This window comes from Polistes fuscatus, unplaced genomic scaffold, assembly GCF_010416935.1.
Source record: "Polistes fuscatus isolate 324 unplaced genomic scaffold, CU_Pfus_HIC Scaffold2, whole genome shotgun sequence".
Classification (NCBI taxonomy): Eukaryota; Metazoa; Arthropoda; class Insecta; order Hymenoptera; family Vespidae; genus Polistes; species Polistes fuscatus.
This window is the reverse complement of record NW_025113096.1, coordinates 6,930,390-6,949,888: the sequence shown is the minus strand read 5'-3', so window position 1 is coordinate 6,949,888 and position 19,499 is coordinate 6,930,390. Positions and strand designations below refer to the sequence as shown.

Genomic DNA, 19,499 nt, shown 5'->3' with positions numbered 1-19,499 from the left:
TGTATATATTATTTGTAAAGATCCTGCATAACGTTCAAGATAATATTATGCAGGATGCAATAATATTTATTTTTCATATTTAATATGCTATATACGTTTGGAAAACCATAGATATGAAATAGTTGATATTATTTATATACACTCTGTATAATATCTAATATATAAATCTCGGGGCCTCTTTCTCTGCTTACGATCAGAAAAACCGAGCAAAATTCACCCGATTTGTCTCGTTTGACGAAAGTACGTTTGTATCGCGATCGTAACGAAAGATTTGAATTGTTATTTTAAAATTAATCGATTTTGATTTGGCTCGCGATGCCGTCGGATACGCATTTACAACATTAACAATGGCACGACGGTTATATTATATTATACTCTTCTTGCGAGCCAAATCTTTCTTGCTTTTTGTGTTTTATATTTAATCCTTTATAGCCCAAATCAACTTGATATCGTAAAATATTAAACTCACAAATACAAAATGACAAAGAATTCGTTTCAATCAACATTTTGGAAAGTTAACATCGAAATATATTATTCAATACGAATTAGACTATATATATATATACTATAATATATATATATATATACATACTTGTAATATATATATATATATATACATACTTATAATATATATATACTACTATACATATATATATATATTTATACTTATAATATATATATATATATATATTATATGATGCACGTGCCCTATAGAGGATTATTCATTATTTTTATAATGATTTGATCTCTTTTATATTTATTCGAATCTACGAATGATCCTTCATTTCGCAGTTTGCGTCGCAATTTCGGATTGCTCTTTTATAAGCTTTTCAAGAATATCGACCGTCGGACAATGAAACAACAATTTTTAACGCAAAGTATGCGTACTTATGTTTGTATGCGTGGCGTGCGTACGACGATCGATTTCTACCGTTCATTTAACTATTTATGACTTATTAAATCTACTCGTTTGTAAGAAGAGTGGAAAAGGAAAGTGCGTTTATTACGACGATTTAGCACTTCGATAACGCCTACTAATCATTTTTTTTTTATATACAAGTTTAACGAAATTTTCTACACGGAAAATCAATTATCATCGTCGTAAAATCAATGATATTTTATTTATCATTTATTATCTCGAACGTAATATTAAAATGAGCAAAATATACAAATTTCATCTTTATCATTGAAATTCCAAATTTAGCCTCGAGAAGTTTAACGAAACTAGAAAGCTAGAAAAAGTTCTATGGAATATGCTTATTTTTAGAAGAATCGAAGTCGACGAAAACGTGTCCAAATAAGAGGAACAAGGACATCGTTATATTCTCGACACGGTGAAAATTGTATTATTATCATAATCGTCATAATCTCGTCATCTTCCTCTCTCTCTTTTTTTCTTTTTTTTCTTTTTTTCTTTTTTTCTATTTTTCTTTTTTTTTTTTTCTATCTGTATTTATACCCGTTTTGTAATACTCGCGTGATCCTGGAAAGAAAAAGGATTAGAACGCGAAGAAATACGGCGAACGTTCTCAAAGACGCGAAACGATAATATCGACGAGTTTACGACTTTATTTTCAACGTTCGCGTCAAGTCAGTCAGTTGATTTTGTGCCTAGTTAGCGAATAGATCGAGAGGAAGTTTAAATACATACGCGTAGGAGGACAAAAGTAAAGGATAAATAGGATATGCGTATATTCTATACGTGAATATAATATTCCAAAAGGTAGGAGATAATAATCAAATGCCCCGCCAACAAATTTCACGTTTCTCTAGAATCCTGTTTAAAAAAAGAGAAAAGCATTCTTCCCGCGTTCGCATAATTCTATCGTTTCGTTTCGTATCGTATCGTATTGTATCAGCGTTTGGAACGATTTAGGTCGAAAAGTTTCTTATTTCTCATATACCCCTCTCTCTCTCTCTCTCTCACTCCCCCCCCTTTCTTAGCTATTTTCTTATTCTTTCTTTGGGTCGTTTATCGTTGAAATCATCTTTTTTCGTCGTTCTGTCATTTTCTTAATATATATATATATATATGTAAGTATCTTATATTTTTATTAATTTATTAATTTAATAATTATAGATAATTAATTTATTATAATTTTTTTCCCCAAGTATTTAGTATTTTTATTATCCATGTATATATAGCTATATGTATATATATGTATGTGTATATGTATATATAATATATCCTTTATAGTCGATTTTTATCATTAATATACAAATACTGGAAGACGTTTTGGCGCCCGAACGGGGGCCGTTTAAAAGATTATTTTTTATCTAATATGTTCAAGTGCCATCGTTGCTTGAAGCAACGATTAGGCTCTCCCAATAGATGGACCGTTAAACTTTCATCGGTCCGCTATACACGTATTTCAATTATATACATATACATATATTATTTGTATGCATATATAATATACGAACTTGCGTGGTTCGTGAATATCGAGAACGGTCCCTCTGTGAGGTCTCGCGTGTATTTTTGCGTGAGTATCTTTTTTTCTTTTTTTTTTTCTTTTAATCGATATGCGTACCGGAAGTTCGAGATAGTTTTACAACGAATTTACGAAGAAAATTTTCGTTCAACAACTTCGATTCTTTTTTTATCTTTTTTCTTTTCCTTTTTTGCGTTTTATTTCTTTTAACATTTATTATTTCGCCCTGACTCCGAATCTCGTCGCACGTTAACGCTAATCTTTTTTCTATTTTGTTTGTTTCTTTTTATTACTTGGACTTTTCCTCTAGGCGCTTTCGCACGAATAAAACTTCGACCATATAGATACAATATATCGATATATTCGACGCGAAAGAGATAAATTTGTTCATTCGTCGAATCGGTTTGCAACCAATTCTTGGATTGACAATTTATACGCAAGAGTGAGCTTTAAAATCGCATAACGAGTGCACTTTTCATTCTTTTTTTTCGATATTTTTTACAAATCTTTTTTCTATCCTTTTTTTTTCTTCTTTTTTGTATTTTCTCTCAAAATAAAACTTCATTTTTCGCGCATCGATCGGAATCGTTATAAACCGACTCGACGTTCGATCTCATTCCTGGAAAAAGATCAAAGGATGTATATATTACTGCGAAGTAAATACGTGTCGTAACTGTCGTAATAATGATTTTTATATAGGGACGGAACCAGAGATGACCGTGAAACAAATCGTCTTACAATTAGCGATTGACCCGTTAGTAAAAAAGAACAATTGGTATGTTTATAATTAGCGGGAGATTGTTTGGTTTGAATAGACGAATAGAGAAAAAAAAAACAAAGGAAAAAAGAAAGAAAAAAGAAACGGTGATTTATAACTTGGAAGCTATCATTTGGTTAGTGCGATATAAAGCAACGGTTCGCAATATACGAAATATTACATCCGATATCTTCTAATCTAGAAATGAGAACAAATATATTTGACGAGAAAACAAATAGTCGAATTAGAAAACGTGCAAAAGCTCGAATACTTGGATCGCAAGCGAGACAGAGAGATTCGTTATTATCGGTGCGACGACGGATTCGTTAGGAGAGAAAGAGAGAGCCAGAGACGAAAAAGGATTATCTTTGTATTTTCTTTTGCGGAGGAAAAAGGCAGAGTAGACCGCTCCTATGATGACTCGCTTAGACGAGGATTTTGTCGCTTCGTTCGTTATTTTCTCTTTAGCGAATTTGTCGAATTGCGTACGCGGCGTATATTCGAATTAGGGGGGTGCGCGCCTTAATTGGAGAGTCACGCCAACCTGACGACCAGGATGGTCGTCAATAAGAACGCGATTTGCGTCGATCGAGCGAATTGCGCGGATGCGCCGCCGCAAATCTTGATTTCCATCTCTTCCGGATGATAATTTATGCACTTTGGCGGCCTTCTCCGGTAAAGCCGTTCCCTTCTCGCCGTGCACGCTCCTGGTTCCGTCATCGCTTCGATGGGCTCGATGCTGAGTTGTTTGTTGCCGCATGGACACAACGTGTCTACCACGAGGAGGATCAAATTCGTGTGACGTATCTTTTGCACGCTGAAAGGCCTGCCAAAGATAAAATCAAACGTCGTTAAGCGATCTAAAGTAGAAAATCGAAGCTTTCGCGAAAGCCTACCTTTCGCAACCCGTAACATGGCAATTGGTTAGTTTCCCTTTGAGCGGATTGCTCTGGCCGCTGGTATTGAGTCTCTCGGGCTGCAGAATATAAAGATCCGTCTTCTTTTCGCAAGATCTCAATTTGCGCGCTGGAAAGTGGGCGGAGGTGGCACGAGTAGTAGGCGGGGAAACGGGTATCGCGGGTGCGACCGGTATTTCCGAAAAATCTTTTCCCGGAACCGATTCCGCGGTCGATTCCGCGGGTGCTATCGATTCGAGATTATGGAATTCGGCCAATTCGTCGGCATCGTCGATATTCGAATCAATTTCGAACTCGGTGTCGGCGGATAATATCAGATCGTCTGAAAGCAAGCAAAAACGGATTTTCTACGACGATCCAACGAATTTCATTTTTCAATGTAACACGCATCGTTCGCGTTTACCATCGTTTTGCATGGAATGAGCGGCGTCTTTGGCAAAAGCCACTACCGTACGCCAAATGTCTTGGACGTTGAAGCTCAAAAAGAGATTCCAAATGAAATTTCCGAAAAGTGCGGTGCCTTTCAAGATAGACGCCGATGTAGTTCTCGGCGCCGAAGAACGATGACTCTCTTGAGGACTGCAAGTCCCTTGATAATCGATCACGGTTACTTTCCTGCGCGAACATCGTATCGAGTTAAAACGTTGCGAGTCGAAATATTTTCGCATAGTATAGAATATTTGGATGATTAACCTGTAGATCTTGTCCTGTACCAAGGAATCCATTATGGTACCATCTATCTCGCCAAAAAATTTGCCAGTATGTTCGTGTCTTTCGCTTATAACGACGAATCCACTATTGTCGAGAATATAACAATCGAGTTCCTCCGATCCGCAGTTCTTTTTACAGCCAGTCGTTCCAGCTGTACACTGGTGGAGTAATTACCAAATGAAAACTCTCATTGTTGCAACGAAACAAAAAAACTACGAGATGTCAAAGTTGAGAGAGAGATTACCGTTGACGTTATGTTAACGAAATGGGATGCCAAAGAGGAATGTTGAAATTGCAATCCTACGACTGCAGCCGGTGCTTTATGCGTTTTGCCGATAAAGATGGCATGCGTTGCGGTGACCAGAGGATTCGGTTTTTCGGCTAACGAAAGAATAATAATTATATTTATATAATTGATAATAATAGGTGGACGGACGGTTGAAAAAATACGACACCTACCAGCGTCGAATGGAACGCTGAAAACGAAACTTTCCGGTTCGATGGAGTGTTGATCGACGGCGCGTTTATACCAAGAAGACTCCATTGCTCTCGAGTATTGATCGGGAAACCAACTGAAAACGGAATACTCGACTGACGTAATCCTCGATCGATCTGACGCTAATTAAATCGTGGGATCATTTACGTACGGCTCCTCCGCTTTCTCATAGCTCTGTTGATGTTCGTGCCAACGAAAAAGTCCGCTCCTAGTCGCGACAAAACTTCTGATAACCCCAAATCTACCCCTGCCTTTGCTGCAAAAACAAACGGATCATATTAGTCGAGAAATTTTCATATTTTTATCAACGTATCCCCCTTTTTTCTTTTATCTTTCTTTTCGACAATAGTTCAATAACAATAGTTTCCAAATGAGATTTAGCGACTCGGAGAGAATGACCAGACAAGTAGTCACTCTCCCCCTTCTCGCAATTCTTATTACGAATTGCTTTCGCCGCATTCGAATGTAGAGGATCTTTCTCTCTCCTTTGGTACAACGTACTCGTACCGAGGACTAGTTTTTCTTCGATTACTCGGATCGTCATTTCGATAAGAAAGTCGAGAGATGCAAATATATAGGGCGTATAAAAAGTATTCTTAATCATTTGTACCATACTCCCTTTAGCTGAAAATATATTAGAAGATTAGAATTAGTAGAAACTTTTATGCACCCCATATATCGCAACGGTTATGAAATTGTTGCGCGAACGTGTTCGACGCAAAATAAGGTACAATAGCAGGTTATATTAGACGACACCGGGTAAGAAGTTATTACGTTGCAGCGTAGACGTGTAGTACGCGTTTAGACAAATAATTGTGCATAATGGATTTTTGCAAATTACCTGTGCAGTAGAGCCATCAGTATGGCAATAGGGCTAGCGGTGGAGACACACAATAATAAAATATAATCAAAATATATGCAATGAAATATAATGTCTTGTAAAATGAAAGAGAGCAAACGTTGGCGCACGGTGCATGTCATTTCTAACTACGAAAGAAATACGCGGAAAGAGCCTATACGAGATACGCGATACGATATTCCACTCGAATGATTTTTTATTTTTACGCGCGAATTTTCCTTTCTTTTTTCTTTTTTCTTTTTTCTTTTTTTTTCCTTTCCATTAAATTACGTATCTCCGCGTATTTCTTTCAGCCAAGGGTGCCGCTTTCCGCCATCCTCTTTGCGAATAATGCAAGACGCAACCTGTCACGGGCAGAATTAAGAGTGTGTGCGACGCAAGTATCATTTTTATTTCGTAATAATAGTTTTTTGCAATAAAGAGAGCTCGACGAGCTCGTGACTATGCGTGAATACATAAGTGAATACATAATCGCGTGCTTTTTGTGCATTTTGCGCGTGTGTGGTGGATTCGCGTGCTTTTTGTCCTCGCTTACCGAGGACCGAATTACTTACTTCGTATTCTCTTCTTTGTGCATCGAATTTCCTCTTTTATCAAACCCATCCGTTACCATAGCGTCCAAAATTAACGATTGAAGTAATCCCTTGTCACCTGAAATGATCCGAAAAGAGATCCAAAGGATGAACAATGATGATTCGATCGAAGCTAATGCAAATTGGCTTTTATGCTCACAGTAATAAGAGTCCTTGTCCGGCTTGCTCGCCTGCTTATGGTGCGAGCTTGGACTCCTTGGTCTCAAGGACATCCACTTCCACGCGGGTTTTTTCGTGCGCGATAAAAAGTGCAAAACCCGATCCTCCGGGGAAATGAATGACTTGTCCGATGCCGAATTATATTCGCAGTACACCCAATCTGGATGTACTTTCCAATTACTACCTTTAAAGTATTCGGTCACTGATGGAAAAGAGAAACAACCGCGACAACATGATTAGAAATCGAGTCCAATTGCGATGAAGAATTCGCGCTAAGTATAATACGTATGTAGAAATTTACCATTGACTTTAGCGTGTCTGATCTCTTGTTCGGCAAGGAGTTCGATCATGCCATACCCTTCGGGTAAAGCCAAACCTAATGAAAACGGGGTACCCTCGATCGGTTTGTAAAAATAATTGTGTCGTCTGATCGTCACTCTTTTCTGAAATTTGTATTGTCTTGTTTTTGTTTTTTTTTCTTTTCATTCGATTCGTTCATTAATTCATAAGCAAATGAATTTACCATGTCGTCGTAATGAATTTTCACGTTGAAGACGATCTCCCCTTCTTTCTGACCTATCATATCGTGCCTCAACTGTAATCACTAATCAAATTTACACGGAATATGCTGATATAATACAAATTTATCTTTCGCGCGTATCATGATACGTCAACTCGTTGCGGATACTACGTCATAATACTAAAGCGAATATCAAAGAATGCGCCAGGCGTCCATCCGTTTCGGATCGTTCGACTTGCGACCAAATCTACCTTATATCCGTAGGCTTTAGTGTCTTTCGTCACTATGTCAACAAAGAACACGATCTTCGATGAATTACAATATAGGAAATTTCTATGAAATCCATTAACCGTTTTTCCATACTCACATTCTCGTATTTTGCTGGCGGCCTTAGTAGGTCGTGGTTCAACGAGCTTAAGTGTGTGGGTGCATTTAGTTCTACTTTCTTCCTTAAATATCATTACTACTCGTCGGGGGTCATAGCTTTTTGTTCGTATGGATTGTACTCAACCCTGGACGCCAGGTCGGATGTATACAAGACCCGACCGCTATTTGTCAACATAAGGAGTATCCATTGCCTCCCAACTGCGCGGTAATAACATCGTTAGATGTTTGTGTCGACTCACTTAAAATCGATCGCAGAGAAAATAAATACCTGATTCATGGTGGTACAAGTTTTTTGAATTCTTCATGCGGAACGTCCCGTTCCCTTACATTTCGGCCTAAGGTACCAACGACGCCATTATAAATTAGCTCCCACTGTTTCAACCCCTTACCAAATCAACTCGACCCATCGAGTATGATTAGTAGATTTGAAAAAAAAAACAGTGCGGGACCCAACATAAATTAACCTCCTCAACACACCCCCCCCCCCCCCTTCCACCCCCCACCTAATTCCCACCCCCCATCCCCTCCACAATAATAAATAGTAAAACGTACCGTATGTATTCGACGATCCAAAATCGGAGCAGTGACGGATGTCATCAATTGTCCGTGATTTTCTCGACCGTATCTTCTACTCTAAAAATCAAATGCGTCGAATAAATATATTATCGGAGGATTTAATAAGAATTTTCTTTCGATTGCAAGATTATTATTACTTTTCCGCCAATGTAAGCCGGACTCCAGTGTATAGGATGATCGTGCTGATAAAGAACCATAGGCCGTGCGAGTACTTTTACGTATTCGAAAACTTTACTTTTGATCTCTTCCGGCTTGGTAATTCTCGCGTAATATCCTGTCGAGTATAACGACACCTTTACGACGAAGTTACAAATTTTAAGCGATTAGACGAATAATGAAAATATTGTACTCGATACCTTTGTTGGTGCAAGCCACGTCGAAGAGTTCCGGACTCTTGTCACCGCCAATAAGGTAAGCGAATAATCTGACCGGCATGTGCGGCCAGTTATACCTTCTGATCACTTCCGTAGGTGGAGCTTCGTTGTCGGTCGTTATCAAGATGATCGCTTGATTGCATTGACTGCCCTGACCGGTTCTGTTGTACTTGTGAAGGATTTCGAAGGCCGTACTCAAGGCCGCCGATATGTTCTTAGCGGTTTCCTCGCGTTTCAACGTATTCATAGCCAATTTGAGTTCGTGCACGTTTTCCGGCGAAGCTTGGACCAGACTATCCTTGAAACACTGAACGATTTCCTCGGCCGTCTCCCCGTATCGATAAACGTTCACGTAATCGTCGGGACCTAAAGTATCCAATATCGCTTTGGTCGTGGCGCTTATCAATCTTTTATTCCTCTCGCTGTCGTATCCCATGGTGTCTATTAAAATCGCCAAATCTTTGGGACTGTTGGCAGCGCCGACGAACCAATTGGAAGTCCTGAAGTCGTACACGTGCCGAAATACGGGATTCGAGAGCAGCACGGGTGGTGCCTTGTTCGAACCAAATACTCCTTCCACCGGGGGCCACGTTATAGCTAAACGAACGATCAACTTCGAATAGTTCCAAGTTCGAATCATATGTCAAAAGATTTTTCTTATTTACCAGGAAAACGTCTCAAAAATCCCGACGTTGCGCCGTAGTACTGCCACGATAACGAAGGATCGCTTTCGTAATTATTGATGAAAAGAGGATCCAAGTATTCGCTCCATAGAATGCCCGCAGCTACGTCGCTTTCTATAATGACATTTCGAAGGACGTTAAAAGGATTCTAAAGCGAGGGATACTTTGTCGAGAAAGTTAAAGTAACTTTGAAAGAAGCAAAGAACGAAGGAACGGAAAGTAGGTAGGTAGTAGTACCTCTTCTTCTTTCTCTATCTCGCTTTCGACCCACGGAAATACACTTTATTTATTCTCGCAAAGTGGATTTCGACTTAGTTTTATAAATAAATGTTCACGCAAAAGTCGCCAACTGGATTTTCATCTTTTTCCAATTACTTTTGGACGAATGACTTTTTGGAATGTTCTTAACTACCGATCCGTAAGAAAGCGTCGATAGCAACGCGTCGAGTTGGCGACTTTTGGTAATTCGATTAAAATAAATTTACCTGTTTCATCGATTTCGCCCGGTACGAGAACGGACGACAGAGTAACGTTTACTGCCAGCCAATCGAAATGATGATGCGTATTTAGATATATTTCTCGAGAATCGGAAGACTTTTTGCCATCGGTCGTGAAAAGATTATAACGATAGGAAGAATATTTAGGCAAAATGTTGGCATCCCTCGGCGGCGAAACTGCAGCCTGTTCCGCATTTTCCATTAGTCTCTGCGAAATTGTCATCAATCGATCGATCATTTCTCGATTTATTATTTCCATTGGTAATACAAATTAGTCGACTCTAAACGTATTCTAAACGTATCGTCGAGTTGAAATCGTTCGGAAACGTAAATCGATTAGAGGTGTATACAACGGAGAGATCATTTGCACGTCGTAATTGTAGAATTAATTAAAAAGAGATCAACGGAATAGGATAATGGCCGAACTTAATTATTCGCGTACTCCTATCTCTAATCGTTCGTAAGGATAACTATATATATACGTATACTTTGTTCCTCGTCTTAAGATAACGACGGAGATAGAGATAGCGTATCGTTGTCAGCGGCGACGCGATACAAGCGCAAATGCAAGCGCGAATGCAAATGCAAATGCAAATGCAAATGTATATGGACGGAAGGGTTGCGAGCGGTGGTGGGGGGGGAGGGGGTTTCGCGCGATGCGCCGCGTCGGTTTTAGATTCGTCAAGCCAGTCAGGTATTTTCCTTCAACGTGACAGGATTCTTATCGACGGCAATTACTTCATCCGTCCCAGTTTGCCGATTCTTCTCGGATAACGAAGAACATTGAAACGAACCGAGTTGATCGGATTGCGAATAAATATGCTAACCAGCTTATATACGTATATCCTTTGTATAGGTACTCTAATTATTACATCGATGGGAAGCTTTATAGAGCAATGGCGAGTAATACGAGTGTACGCTCTCCCCGACATATATTTGTCAAATATCGAATTCGTCGCGTTATCCCCGACTCACCATAACAGCGTTCATTTTGAAGTCCATCATATTTTTAACTTCGGCAGCCATTTCTCTGACCAGTACCAAGCCGTCCCTTTTATTGAGTTTCGGCTCGACCTTGTAATAATTCTGTAAATCGACAAAAATGTTCAATTAATGATACAGATGCGGTCGAAGAAAAAAATTCAACGTGGACGATGCGATATTTGTATAATAATCGTCTCGCGTATATGTAAAATATATGTAAAATAAAAGGAGTACTAATCGGCGCTTCGTTAACGGACGAAAATAAACGCGTCTATGGACGCGTCGTCGATCTCGTCGGTATTATTATTCTCGTCGCTTTAATCGACACGCAAAGTGGCAATTGGCCTTGACGTTGATAGCGCATTTAACGGTACACGCATTATCGAGACCAAAATGAAAATAACCAATCGAATCGTTCGACGCGCGGAATAACGATTACTTTGTCTATCGAAGAGATAGGGAGAACAATTTTGATCGTTATACGATTTCTCTTTCTAATTTGCGCTAATTATTTGGAAGAAAAAGAAGAAGAAAGAAAAAGAAAGCTTTTCTTTCGTTTGCGTTCGTACCAACCAAATCGCAAATTGTATGTTATCGGAAGGTAAACGAGGGTCGAGAGGAAATGGAGAAGAGAGAAGTAACGAGGGAGAATCGAGCGGCCGAAGAGCCCGGGAAGAAGGGGGTGTTACGTACAAAAAGAAACGAAAACGAGGATAATGGACAGGATGGATCGAGCGTAAAAAAGCGACCGAGCTTTCTTATCTGCGGAAAAGTAGAGATGGCAAAAAAAGAGAGAGAGAGAGAGAGAACAAAAAAAGCGGCCTTTTTATTTTCTCTCGATACTCGTGCGAAATAAAACACGAGCGGTGCGGGGCGACGAGTTACCTTTAACGATCTTTGCTTTCTCTCTCTCTCTCTCCCTCTCCCTCCGAAATATATATTTATTTATTAATAATTGTAATAAAAATAAAACGCGGACGATATAGACCAAATTGTCCCAAGCGCGTCGAACCCCCGAGGATTATAATTGCATTTGCGACAAACTTTATTTAAATCGTACGACTTATCATTTAAGTATTTTTAATCTCGCGCAAACAACTTTACAGGGGCGGATGTCGCGGTAAAAGTGTTTATTCTTGGATAGACAAAGTTAATCGAACGAAGAAAAATATTTTTATCGTTGAGTTTAATCTCGGAAATATGAAGAGTAATGCCTCGTATCGATCCCTTCTCATTTAGTCTCCCTTTTCGCTCGATATCGCCACGTAATCGTCCTATTATTTCACGAATAACCAATACACACACATATATATATACACGATTTCTAAAAACGAACCACCCGCGGAATTTACCTTGAAAATAACTTTATAAATCATTCGCGAGCAATTTCCACTGATACGACAAAGACGTATATTTATAACTCTCGTTCTTTCTATTTGAATTTCTTCGCGCGTACGAGACATTTAACGTCTGTTTTATATATATATATATTACATTACCAGTCGGTGTAACTACGTCGAATTAAAAATATTATCCCTTTCTCTCTCTCTCTCTCGCACTCTCAATTCCAAGAGCAACAGGTAAATTTAAAAGGCTCGCCCCATTCGAGTGTTCCTCCTTATATGCTTTCGATATATTCTAACATATTGTACATATTCGGAGAATTCGAGTATATATAGAAATATATAATTAAAAGGACTAAAAAGACGATAGCAAATAAAATATGACCAACTAAGATGTATGCTAATGCGAGTCGAAACTCATTTTTCAAAGTTGTATAATAAAAAAGGAGGGTACGTTGGCTACGAAGATATATTCGCCGAAGAATAAGAAAATGGCGAATCCGATGACACTCGATAGACGTTCGATAGACGTTCGATAGACGTTCGATAGACGTTCGATTTCGTTCGCGTAGGAATAGTAGTAGTAGTAGGTGGAAGAAACGTTGGTGGTTGGCGGAGATGCGATGGCGCCAGTCCCAGGAAAGGACGAACAGGGTGAGAGAAGGGAGGAACGCCAGCACGATTCGACGCTCGTACTTTTCGCGCGTTGTCGTATCAGCGACAGGGGATTCGAAGTTCGCGTATTATCGATCAGCGTGTCGCGTCCGTTTACTCGCTGCGACTATACGAGCACCCCCCCTACACACATACACACACACACAGAGACAAAGAGAACAGTCGGAGTCGCCTACATCCTACATGTACGTATATAGGTTCTACATTCTACGTTGAACCACGTTGAACCACGTTCGAGCCACGTTCGAGCTCGTACAACTTCGAACTCAAGAGCCACCTGCAAAAAGGGCCCCTTTTAAACGAACCTTTTCATACCGACGCTCTCAAACTCTTCGCGGTCTTTATTTTACCACCACCACCACCACCCACCCCTGCTTTCGTTTTCTCCCTCGCTTTCTACTTCTCTCATTCATTTATCTCGCCTTTGGAAAACTATTATATATGGCTCGTTTATATTCCAGAAAGACGTTTTCAATTTCCCTTTTTAAAACGCCACTCCGATCATCCGACTATCGAAATTTGCATATTTAAATCGATAATAATTAATCGGGGTTGAAAAAGAAATGTCTCGATTCGACGATTTCTTTGGAAGCTCGTAGAAATAAATGAAAGGATAAAAAAAAAAAATGGAAAAGAAATATGGGCGCAATAATACATCGGAGCATATGCAGGCCGCAGGAACAGCGGAGGTTGTTTAATAACGTAATTAATGATGCACGCGGCTGCAATCACGATGAGAAACACACAGTCCATTAAGGTCCCTCGAGTAAAACGGGTTGCAGGCGTTAGGGTTGCTTTTTTTCTTCTCATTTCTTTTCTTTTCTTTTCTTTTCTTTTGCTTTCTTTTCTTTTCTCCTCTCTTTTTCCATGGTATATCGAACAGACGTGGGAGAAGGTACGATGTAAAATGCAAAAGCGAGAAGTAAAAAAGTGTGGAAAAAGGGATAAAATTGGAACTTTAGGAAACGCAAACTGCAGCAAGAGTCGGAACGAGAGGTTCGATGCCAGGCCCTACTATTATTCCAGTTCTCTTCGTCTCGTTACCGCTCGTTACTCAACGCTTACGTCCTACCTTACGTCCATTTTCCGTTCTACGAAAGTAGAAGAAACAAAGAAGAAAAAAACATCGTCTACGTCAAACGCGCATCGGTTCGATTATATTTCGTCGAGAAAAAATATCGTCTTACCCTCTGTATTTCGCCCATTTTGGTCACTTGCTTGCCAAATTCCCATAAATCCACTCCAAACTTCAAGGCCCAGTTTTTTACTCTGCAAATATAAGAAAAAATTGTCTTTTATAATAACCGTAACGTACGTTCTCGCGACTAGTATGAGATGTAGGATCGTTTAGATTTTTAATGAAATAATACGCGACATCGTTTGTAGCAAAACGAAATAACGCAAATTTTTCTTACGGAGAAGTTTCATATCAACGAGTTACCCGAAACATTATAACGCGTAACGTTTGAGGAAACAGATCGTAGAGAAAAGAGAATGGCCCAGATTCAAAATGAACGTATTTCGTGGACTGTGAATCTACGAAAACGGGGGATGACCTGGAAAGGAAGAACGTTATGTCACCATTATTTTGCCTCGTCTTTGCTACTCTCTCTCTCTCTCTCTCTCGTAACACATCGCGCAGATAGAAAAGTCGAATACGAAGTCGTGGCATGGAAAAATAAAAAAATAAGGAAAAACCGAAAGCCATCGTAAATCGAACATATATGGTAGATAGAGGTACGAGCGCGATGACGCGGATCGAGGTCATAGTTGCATCGAGTTACGCTACGCGGGTCGTCCTCTCTTGGCGCGATCAGATAAACCGGATTCGGACAAATTGGAGAAATCGACGTATCTTGATTTTTACAATGGACTCGTCCTTGAGACCGGCTGTCGCTGAAATGGCAAAAGGGCGAAGGGGGGCGAAGGGGGGCGAAGGGGGCAGAAGAGCGTCCCGCGTGTCGCAAGTACGCGCCGCGCGTACTACGACGACCGACGACCCGTACGTACGCCCACTCCTTCCCTCGACGTACACGAGGGCCCTACTATACGCGTCCTCCTTGCCCTTTTGCCAGGCCAAAATCTTCTTTCCGATCCGTATTCGTTTCTTCTTACGCTCGCTTGATACGCGAGCATTCCATTTCAAACGAAAACACGAGAGTAAAAGATTAGACGATGCGCGTACTTACTCGTTATGGGGTATATCCTCCTCCTGCTGAAAGCTCGACTCGATGCACAACAGAAACAAGATCCCCGAACGCACGATCCTGTCGATACGCAGAAACATTATTCCGCCGATTTTGGACAGACCCGACTGTGTTCTCGATTGATTCTCTTCTGCCTTCTCCTCTTCCTCCTCTTCCTCTTCTTCTTCCTCTCCTCCTCCTCCCGCTCCTCTCCTCCTCCTCCACCTCCTCCTCCTCCTCCTTCTCTCGCTCTATCTATCTATCTATCTATCTATCTATCTATCTATCCGTCTATCCGTCTATCTATTTATCTATTAATCTCTATGTTACTCACGCGTTGCGTTCTCGTTCGTTCGTTCGTTCGTTCGTTCGTTCGTTCGTCGTTCGTACGTACGTAGGATATACTAACCGATGGAATAAGTATCTACCGATTAAAAGGATAAGACACGTTGTTCCGAGTAGAAGGAATAAAATTTCACGCTACGAGGACTCGTCGTAGCAGGGGCACCGAGTTACTACGATCGATCGACGCGCACGAAAGAACAACCATCGCCGTACGTAAAACGTTAGCATATAGCAGCGCGAGGTCAAGTAAATCAGTCGAGAGCATTATCATCGGTGCGCGTTCGACCTTTAATAACATATGTATATTTCTTTTTATCTCAAAGACGTCTCAAAGACGTGCGTTCGCGCGCAACGAATCATTATCTATCAGGAGGACGTATGCGTAGAAACCTTTGAAGATTCTCGAGAGGAAAATCTTTGGGTTCACCTCCAACGCGCACTACCCCTTCTCGAACGCTCACCAACGTCTACCGAGATCTTCCTGTTCGTGGTAGGGTCGCACTTTAGAACCATTTCAAGCCGAACTCGAATAGCACCGATTTAATTGCCGCTTACTTCCAATCGCGATTTTTCCAGGTATCCGCGCGATCGTCGATCGCATCACCGTCGCGCTTCTTCTTTCCCTTTTTTATTCGCAAGGATTACGTTCGAGATGTCATCGACGCGACGCGTCGTCCCCTTCGTTCGTTCGCGAGTGTCCTAACAATTTTCTTTCGCAAGCTCGAAAGGTGGACAAAAATTAGAAAAGCACGTCCAGCCCCTGGTACTAGGGGAATAAAATAGGGTATGTATCCGCGGGTTTGCGACGTTCGACGTCCAACCCCGACGAAGCGGCGCAACGGCAGCGGCAGCCGCGTACGTGTAACGCGTTACGCGTACGGAATCTATATTCCGCTCTCCGGAGGAGAGTAAAAGACTGGAAGACGTAGGATGGCCGAGGGGAACGGAACGGAACGGAATGGAACGGAACGGAAGGAAATGGAACGGCACCGAACGGAAAGCGCCACGAGCTCGTGTGCGTCGCGAAAGAGGAAGCGACTTGGCTCGTTCCTCTTCCTCCTCCTCCTCCTCCTCCTCCTCCCTTTTGTACGGAGCGTGCGCGAGTACGAGCTGCGAAAGGGGTGACAAAGGGGTGAGAAAAGGCATCGTAGACGGGAGGAGACGACGAGCCTTTTCATCGGTCCTCTTCACGGGACAACGACGAAAGAAACGACCGGAGCGCGAGAGAGACAACTTTGACAGAGATTTATATTGCTTCAAAGCATTTATACGATGCTCATCGAACTTTTACGTGTAAAGAAAATGCAAGAAGAGGGCGAAAAACAAAGATAGGGAAAGAGAGGACCGATGGAGAGAGTTGATCCGATGAAAAATAGGAATGATAGTAGTAGTAGTACAGTAGTAGTAGTAGGAGGAGGAGGAGGAGGAGTAGTAGTAGTAGCAGGAGGGGGAGGGGCAGGAGGAGGAGGAGTAGTAGTAGCCTCGAACGAGGAAGAACAAATAGAAAAGTTAGTGGGAGGGATGGTGACCTCGAGAGGAACGGGAACACGCGGGACACGGCGCGGCGCGGCGCGGCGCGGCGCGGCACGGCACGGCACGGCACGGCACCGCACACGCCGAGCTGGGACTTTTGGCGAAGTCGACGGAAGAGGGTGCGCGTAGGGTGAGAGAGAAAGGGTCTAGGGGAATCGAGCTTCCGGCTTCGTGGCACGTTACGCGGGAGTAACGCGGCGCAAGCTCGGCATCATTGATTTAACGCGCGTTTCGTGTCTTCTTCTACGCGAAGGAAGACGTTCGTAGGACGCAAGAGGTGACATCGTCTTACGCCTCCTCCCGCCACGTTGCTCAATGCTTCTCTCTCTCTTTCTCTTGCCTTCCATCACCTTCTCTCTCTTTAGCGAGGGAGAGAGAGAGAGAGAGAGAGACCGTGCTCCCGGGACCGACGCTCGTTTGACTACGCCCCGTTACCGTACATTTCTCCAACTCTCTCTCTCTCTCTCTCTCTCTTTTTCGTAGACCTTTTAGTCTTACCCTCTTTCACCGAGCAGATTTTCGAGAGAACAAAAATTCCGATCTCGCCGGACACGGCTCTCGTTGGATTTATTCTCTTTCCCCGAAGAGAGAGAGAGAGAGAAAAGTACCCCCTTGCGGTGACCGACGTTTCTACCGCTCGCCCAATGTCTAGTCCACCTATGACGGTAATTAACGCGACGCTAAACGATACGGTTTTCTACTTTTTTTTTTTACACCTAATAAAATATCTCGACTCGCAATACGATCGAATAGATAATATATCTTCTCTCTTTGTTCGATTATAAAAGAGATCTTCTAACGCTCTTCGTAGCACTCTGAACGAACATGCGATGGAAAAAAAACAATGTTTGCATATTCCATCATGGTTTTGTTAGATGTGGTAGCATCGACGGATTATGCGTCTCGCGTAAAGCTGCTTTTACAAAAATATACCATCAATAGTCTCGTTTGCGGACGGAAAGACGATTTTGTATTCCTTTCAAAGTATATATTTTTATAAATTCCTTAGAGAGAGATGATAAATTAATAAAAAATTATGAAAAAAAATGTAAAGTGCACTTTCGACGGTTAATGAACCACGAGCGTCTCTCGGATGAAATATTCGCGGATAAATCTTTGCGGGAGAGAGAAACCGGCATAATAATATCTAAATCCTCTGTTCTCTGTGTATAATTTGGCGTCTCATGCATGGCAGCGCGTTTAACGAGCGTAGCAGGAAATTTTCGTCAGGTAGGTAATGCGTTAACGCGTATACGCCGCCGTCCCTTCCGCCGACCCTTTCCGCCGTCCCTTCCTCCGACGAAAGCCCTCGCCGGTCCTCGGAGGTTCCGAGCATTCTGTCGGCAACCCGCAGACGCACACGTTCCAACCCCGTTACCCTTTCCACAGAAACGCAGCTCCAGAAAGCGGGACGGTATCGAGCGAACCACGCCGGAAAATCATAACGATTGTTTCGGCCAGGCGACTCGAGGCCTCTCTCGCTCTTCTTTACCTAGTATATATTCCTACTTTCATCGTCGTTCCATCTTTCTTCTCGACGACGTTGCCTCCTTCTTACACCGGTAAAATCCAAAAGTCCTCTCTGCTCTCTATATACGTATAGGTATACCGCGTTTCCGATTCAAACAACTTTCCGAATAATTATGATGCTGGCAATTCGATAACTCCGAAACAATTCGTAATGGATTTGACCAAGTTTTTATCCGTTGGACTTTATTTTAAATGCCACCCCGAGTGGAATGAGTTTGAAATGTTATTCAAATTGAAGGTATTATGGGTACGTTACGTAATCGTTAGATTCGAAATGGCTTTGCATATCTGGTAAGAACGAATGATGTTCTCTCTTTGAAAATATCCCGAAAGAAATAGATAGCTCCATTCGAATGTTCGACGACTTCGGCTAATACGACGGAGGTTCGAATTTTCGATAGAAATCACATACCGCGGAGGAATGATATATAAGAAACCGTTCGTTTCTTCTCGCGATCTTTTTTTCTTCTTCTTCTTTTTCTACTTCCTCCCTTTTTTCATCTTCTTGGCGAACTTTGCAGACACATATGTATTTCCTTGGCTCTACGCGAGAAAATGAAATTCCGGGAGCCTTCTATGATTTCTTAACCCTCTATAACACGCCTCCTAACTTTAAAGTCACACATTTGCATGTCTAAACTTTTTACCCTGCTATTTGTTGGATCAGAATTTTTTCATAAAATATTACTTTGTTATACAAGTTTCTCTCCCTGTTAATATACACAAATTATATCGAATTTTAATTATATATTAATCCCCTTTGCTCTCGAGACGATATTCCGCATATTTACCGATTCTTACGCGCAATTGAACGTTTCAAACTTTTACATTTTAGCATATTTCAAAGAAAGACATTTGTTAAACATTCCAATATCTATCGTCAATCTCTTTTGTATGGTATTTTATATAAAGCAATTTTCAAGATGCATCCTCATTACTATG

The 19,499-nt window shown here is 41.3% G+C and overlaps 1 protein-coding gene across 1 annotated transcript; it reads right to left on the bottom strand.

Moving 5' to 3' along the window:
- Positions 1-2,618: 2,618 nt before the first annotated feature.
- LOC122516610 (voltage-dependent calcium channel subunit alpha-2/delta-3) lies at positions 2,619-15,359 on the bottom strand. The gene is given in 23 exon segments (XM_043634555.1): positions 2,619-4,015; positions 4,086-4,428; positions 4,510-4,721; positions 4,800-4,975; positions 5,062-5,198; positions 5,277-5,389; positions 5,465-5,569; positions 6,727-6,823; positions 6,905-7,126; positions 7,226-7,367; positions 7,448-7,528; positions 7,626-7,723; positions 7,946-8,008; positions 8,011-8,036; positions 8,109-8,197; positions 8,384-8,464; positions 8,545-8,681; positions 8,764-9,378; positions 9,447-9,578; positions 9,950-10,169; positions 10,937-11,047; positions 14,151-14,232; positions 15,153-15,359. Coding segments are annotated over 23 exon segments (3,672 nt in total). The 5' UTR covers positions 15,251-15,359; the 3' UTR covers positions 2,619-3,723.
- Positions 15,360-19,499: the final 4,140 nt, after the last annotated feature.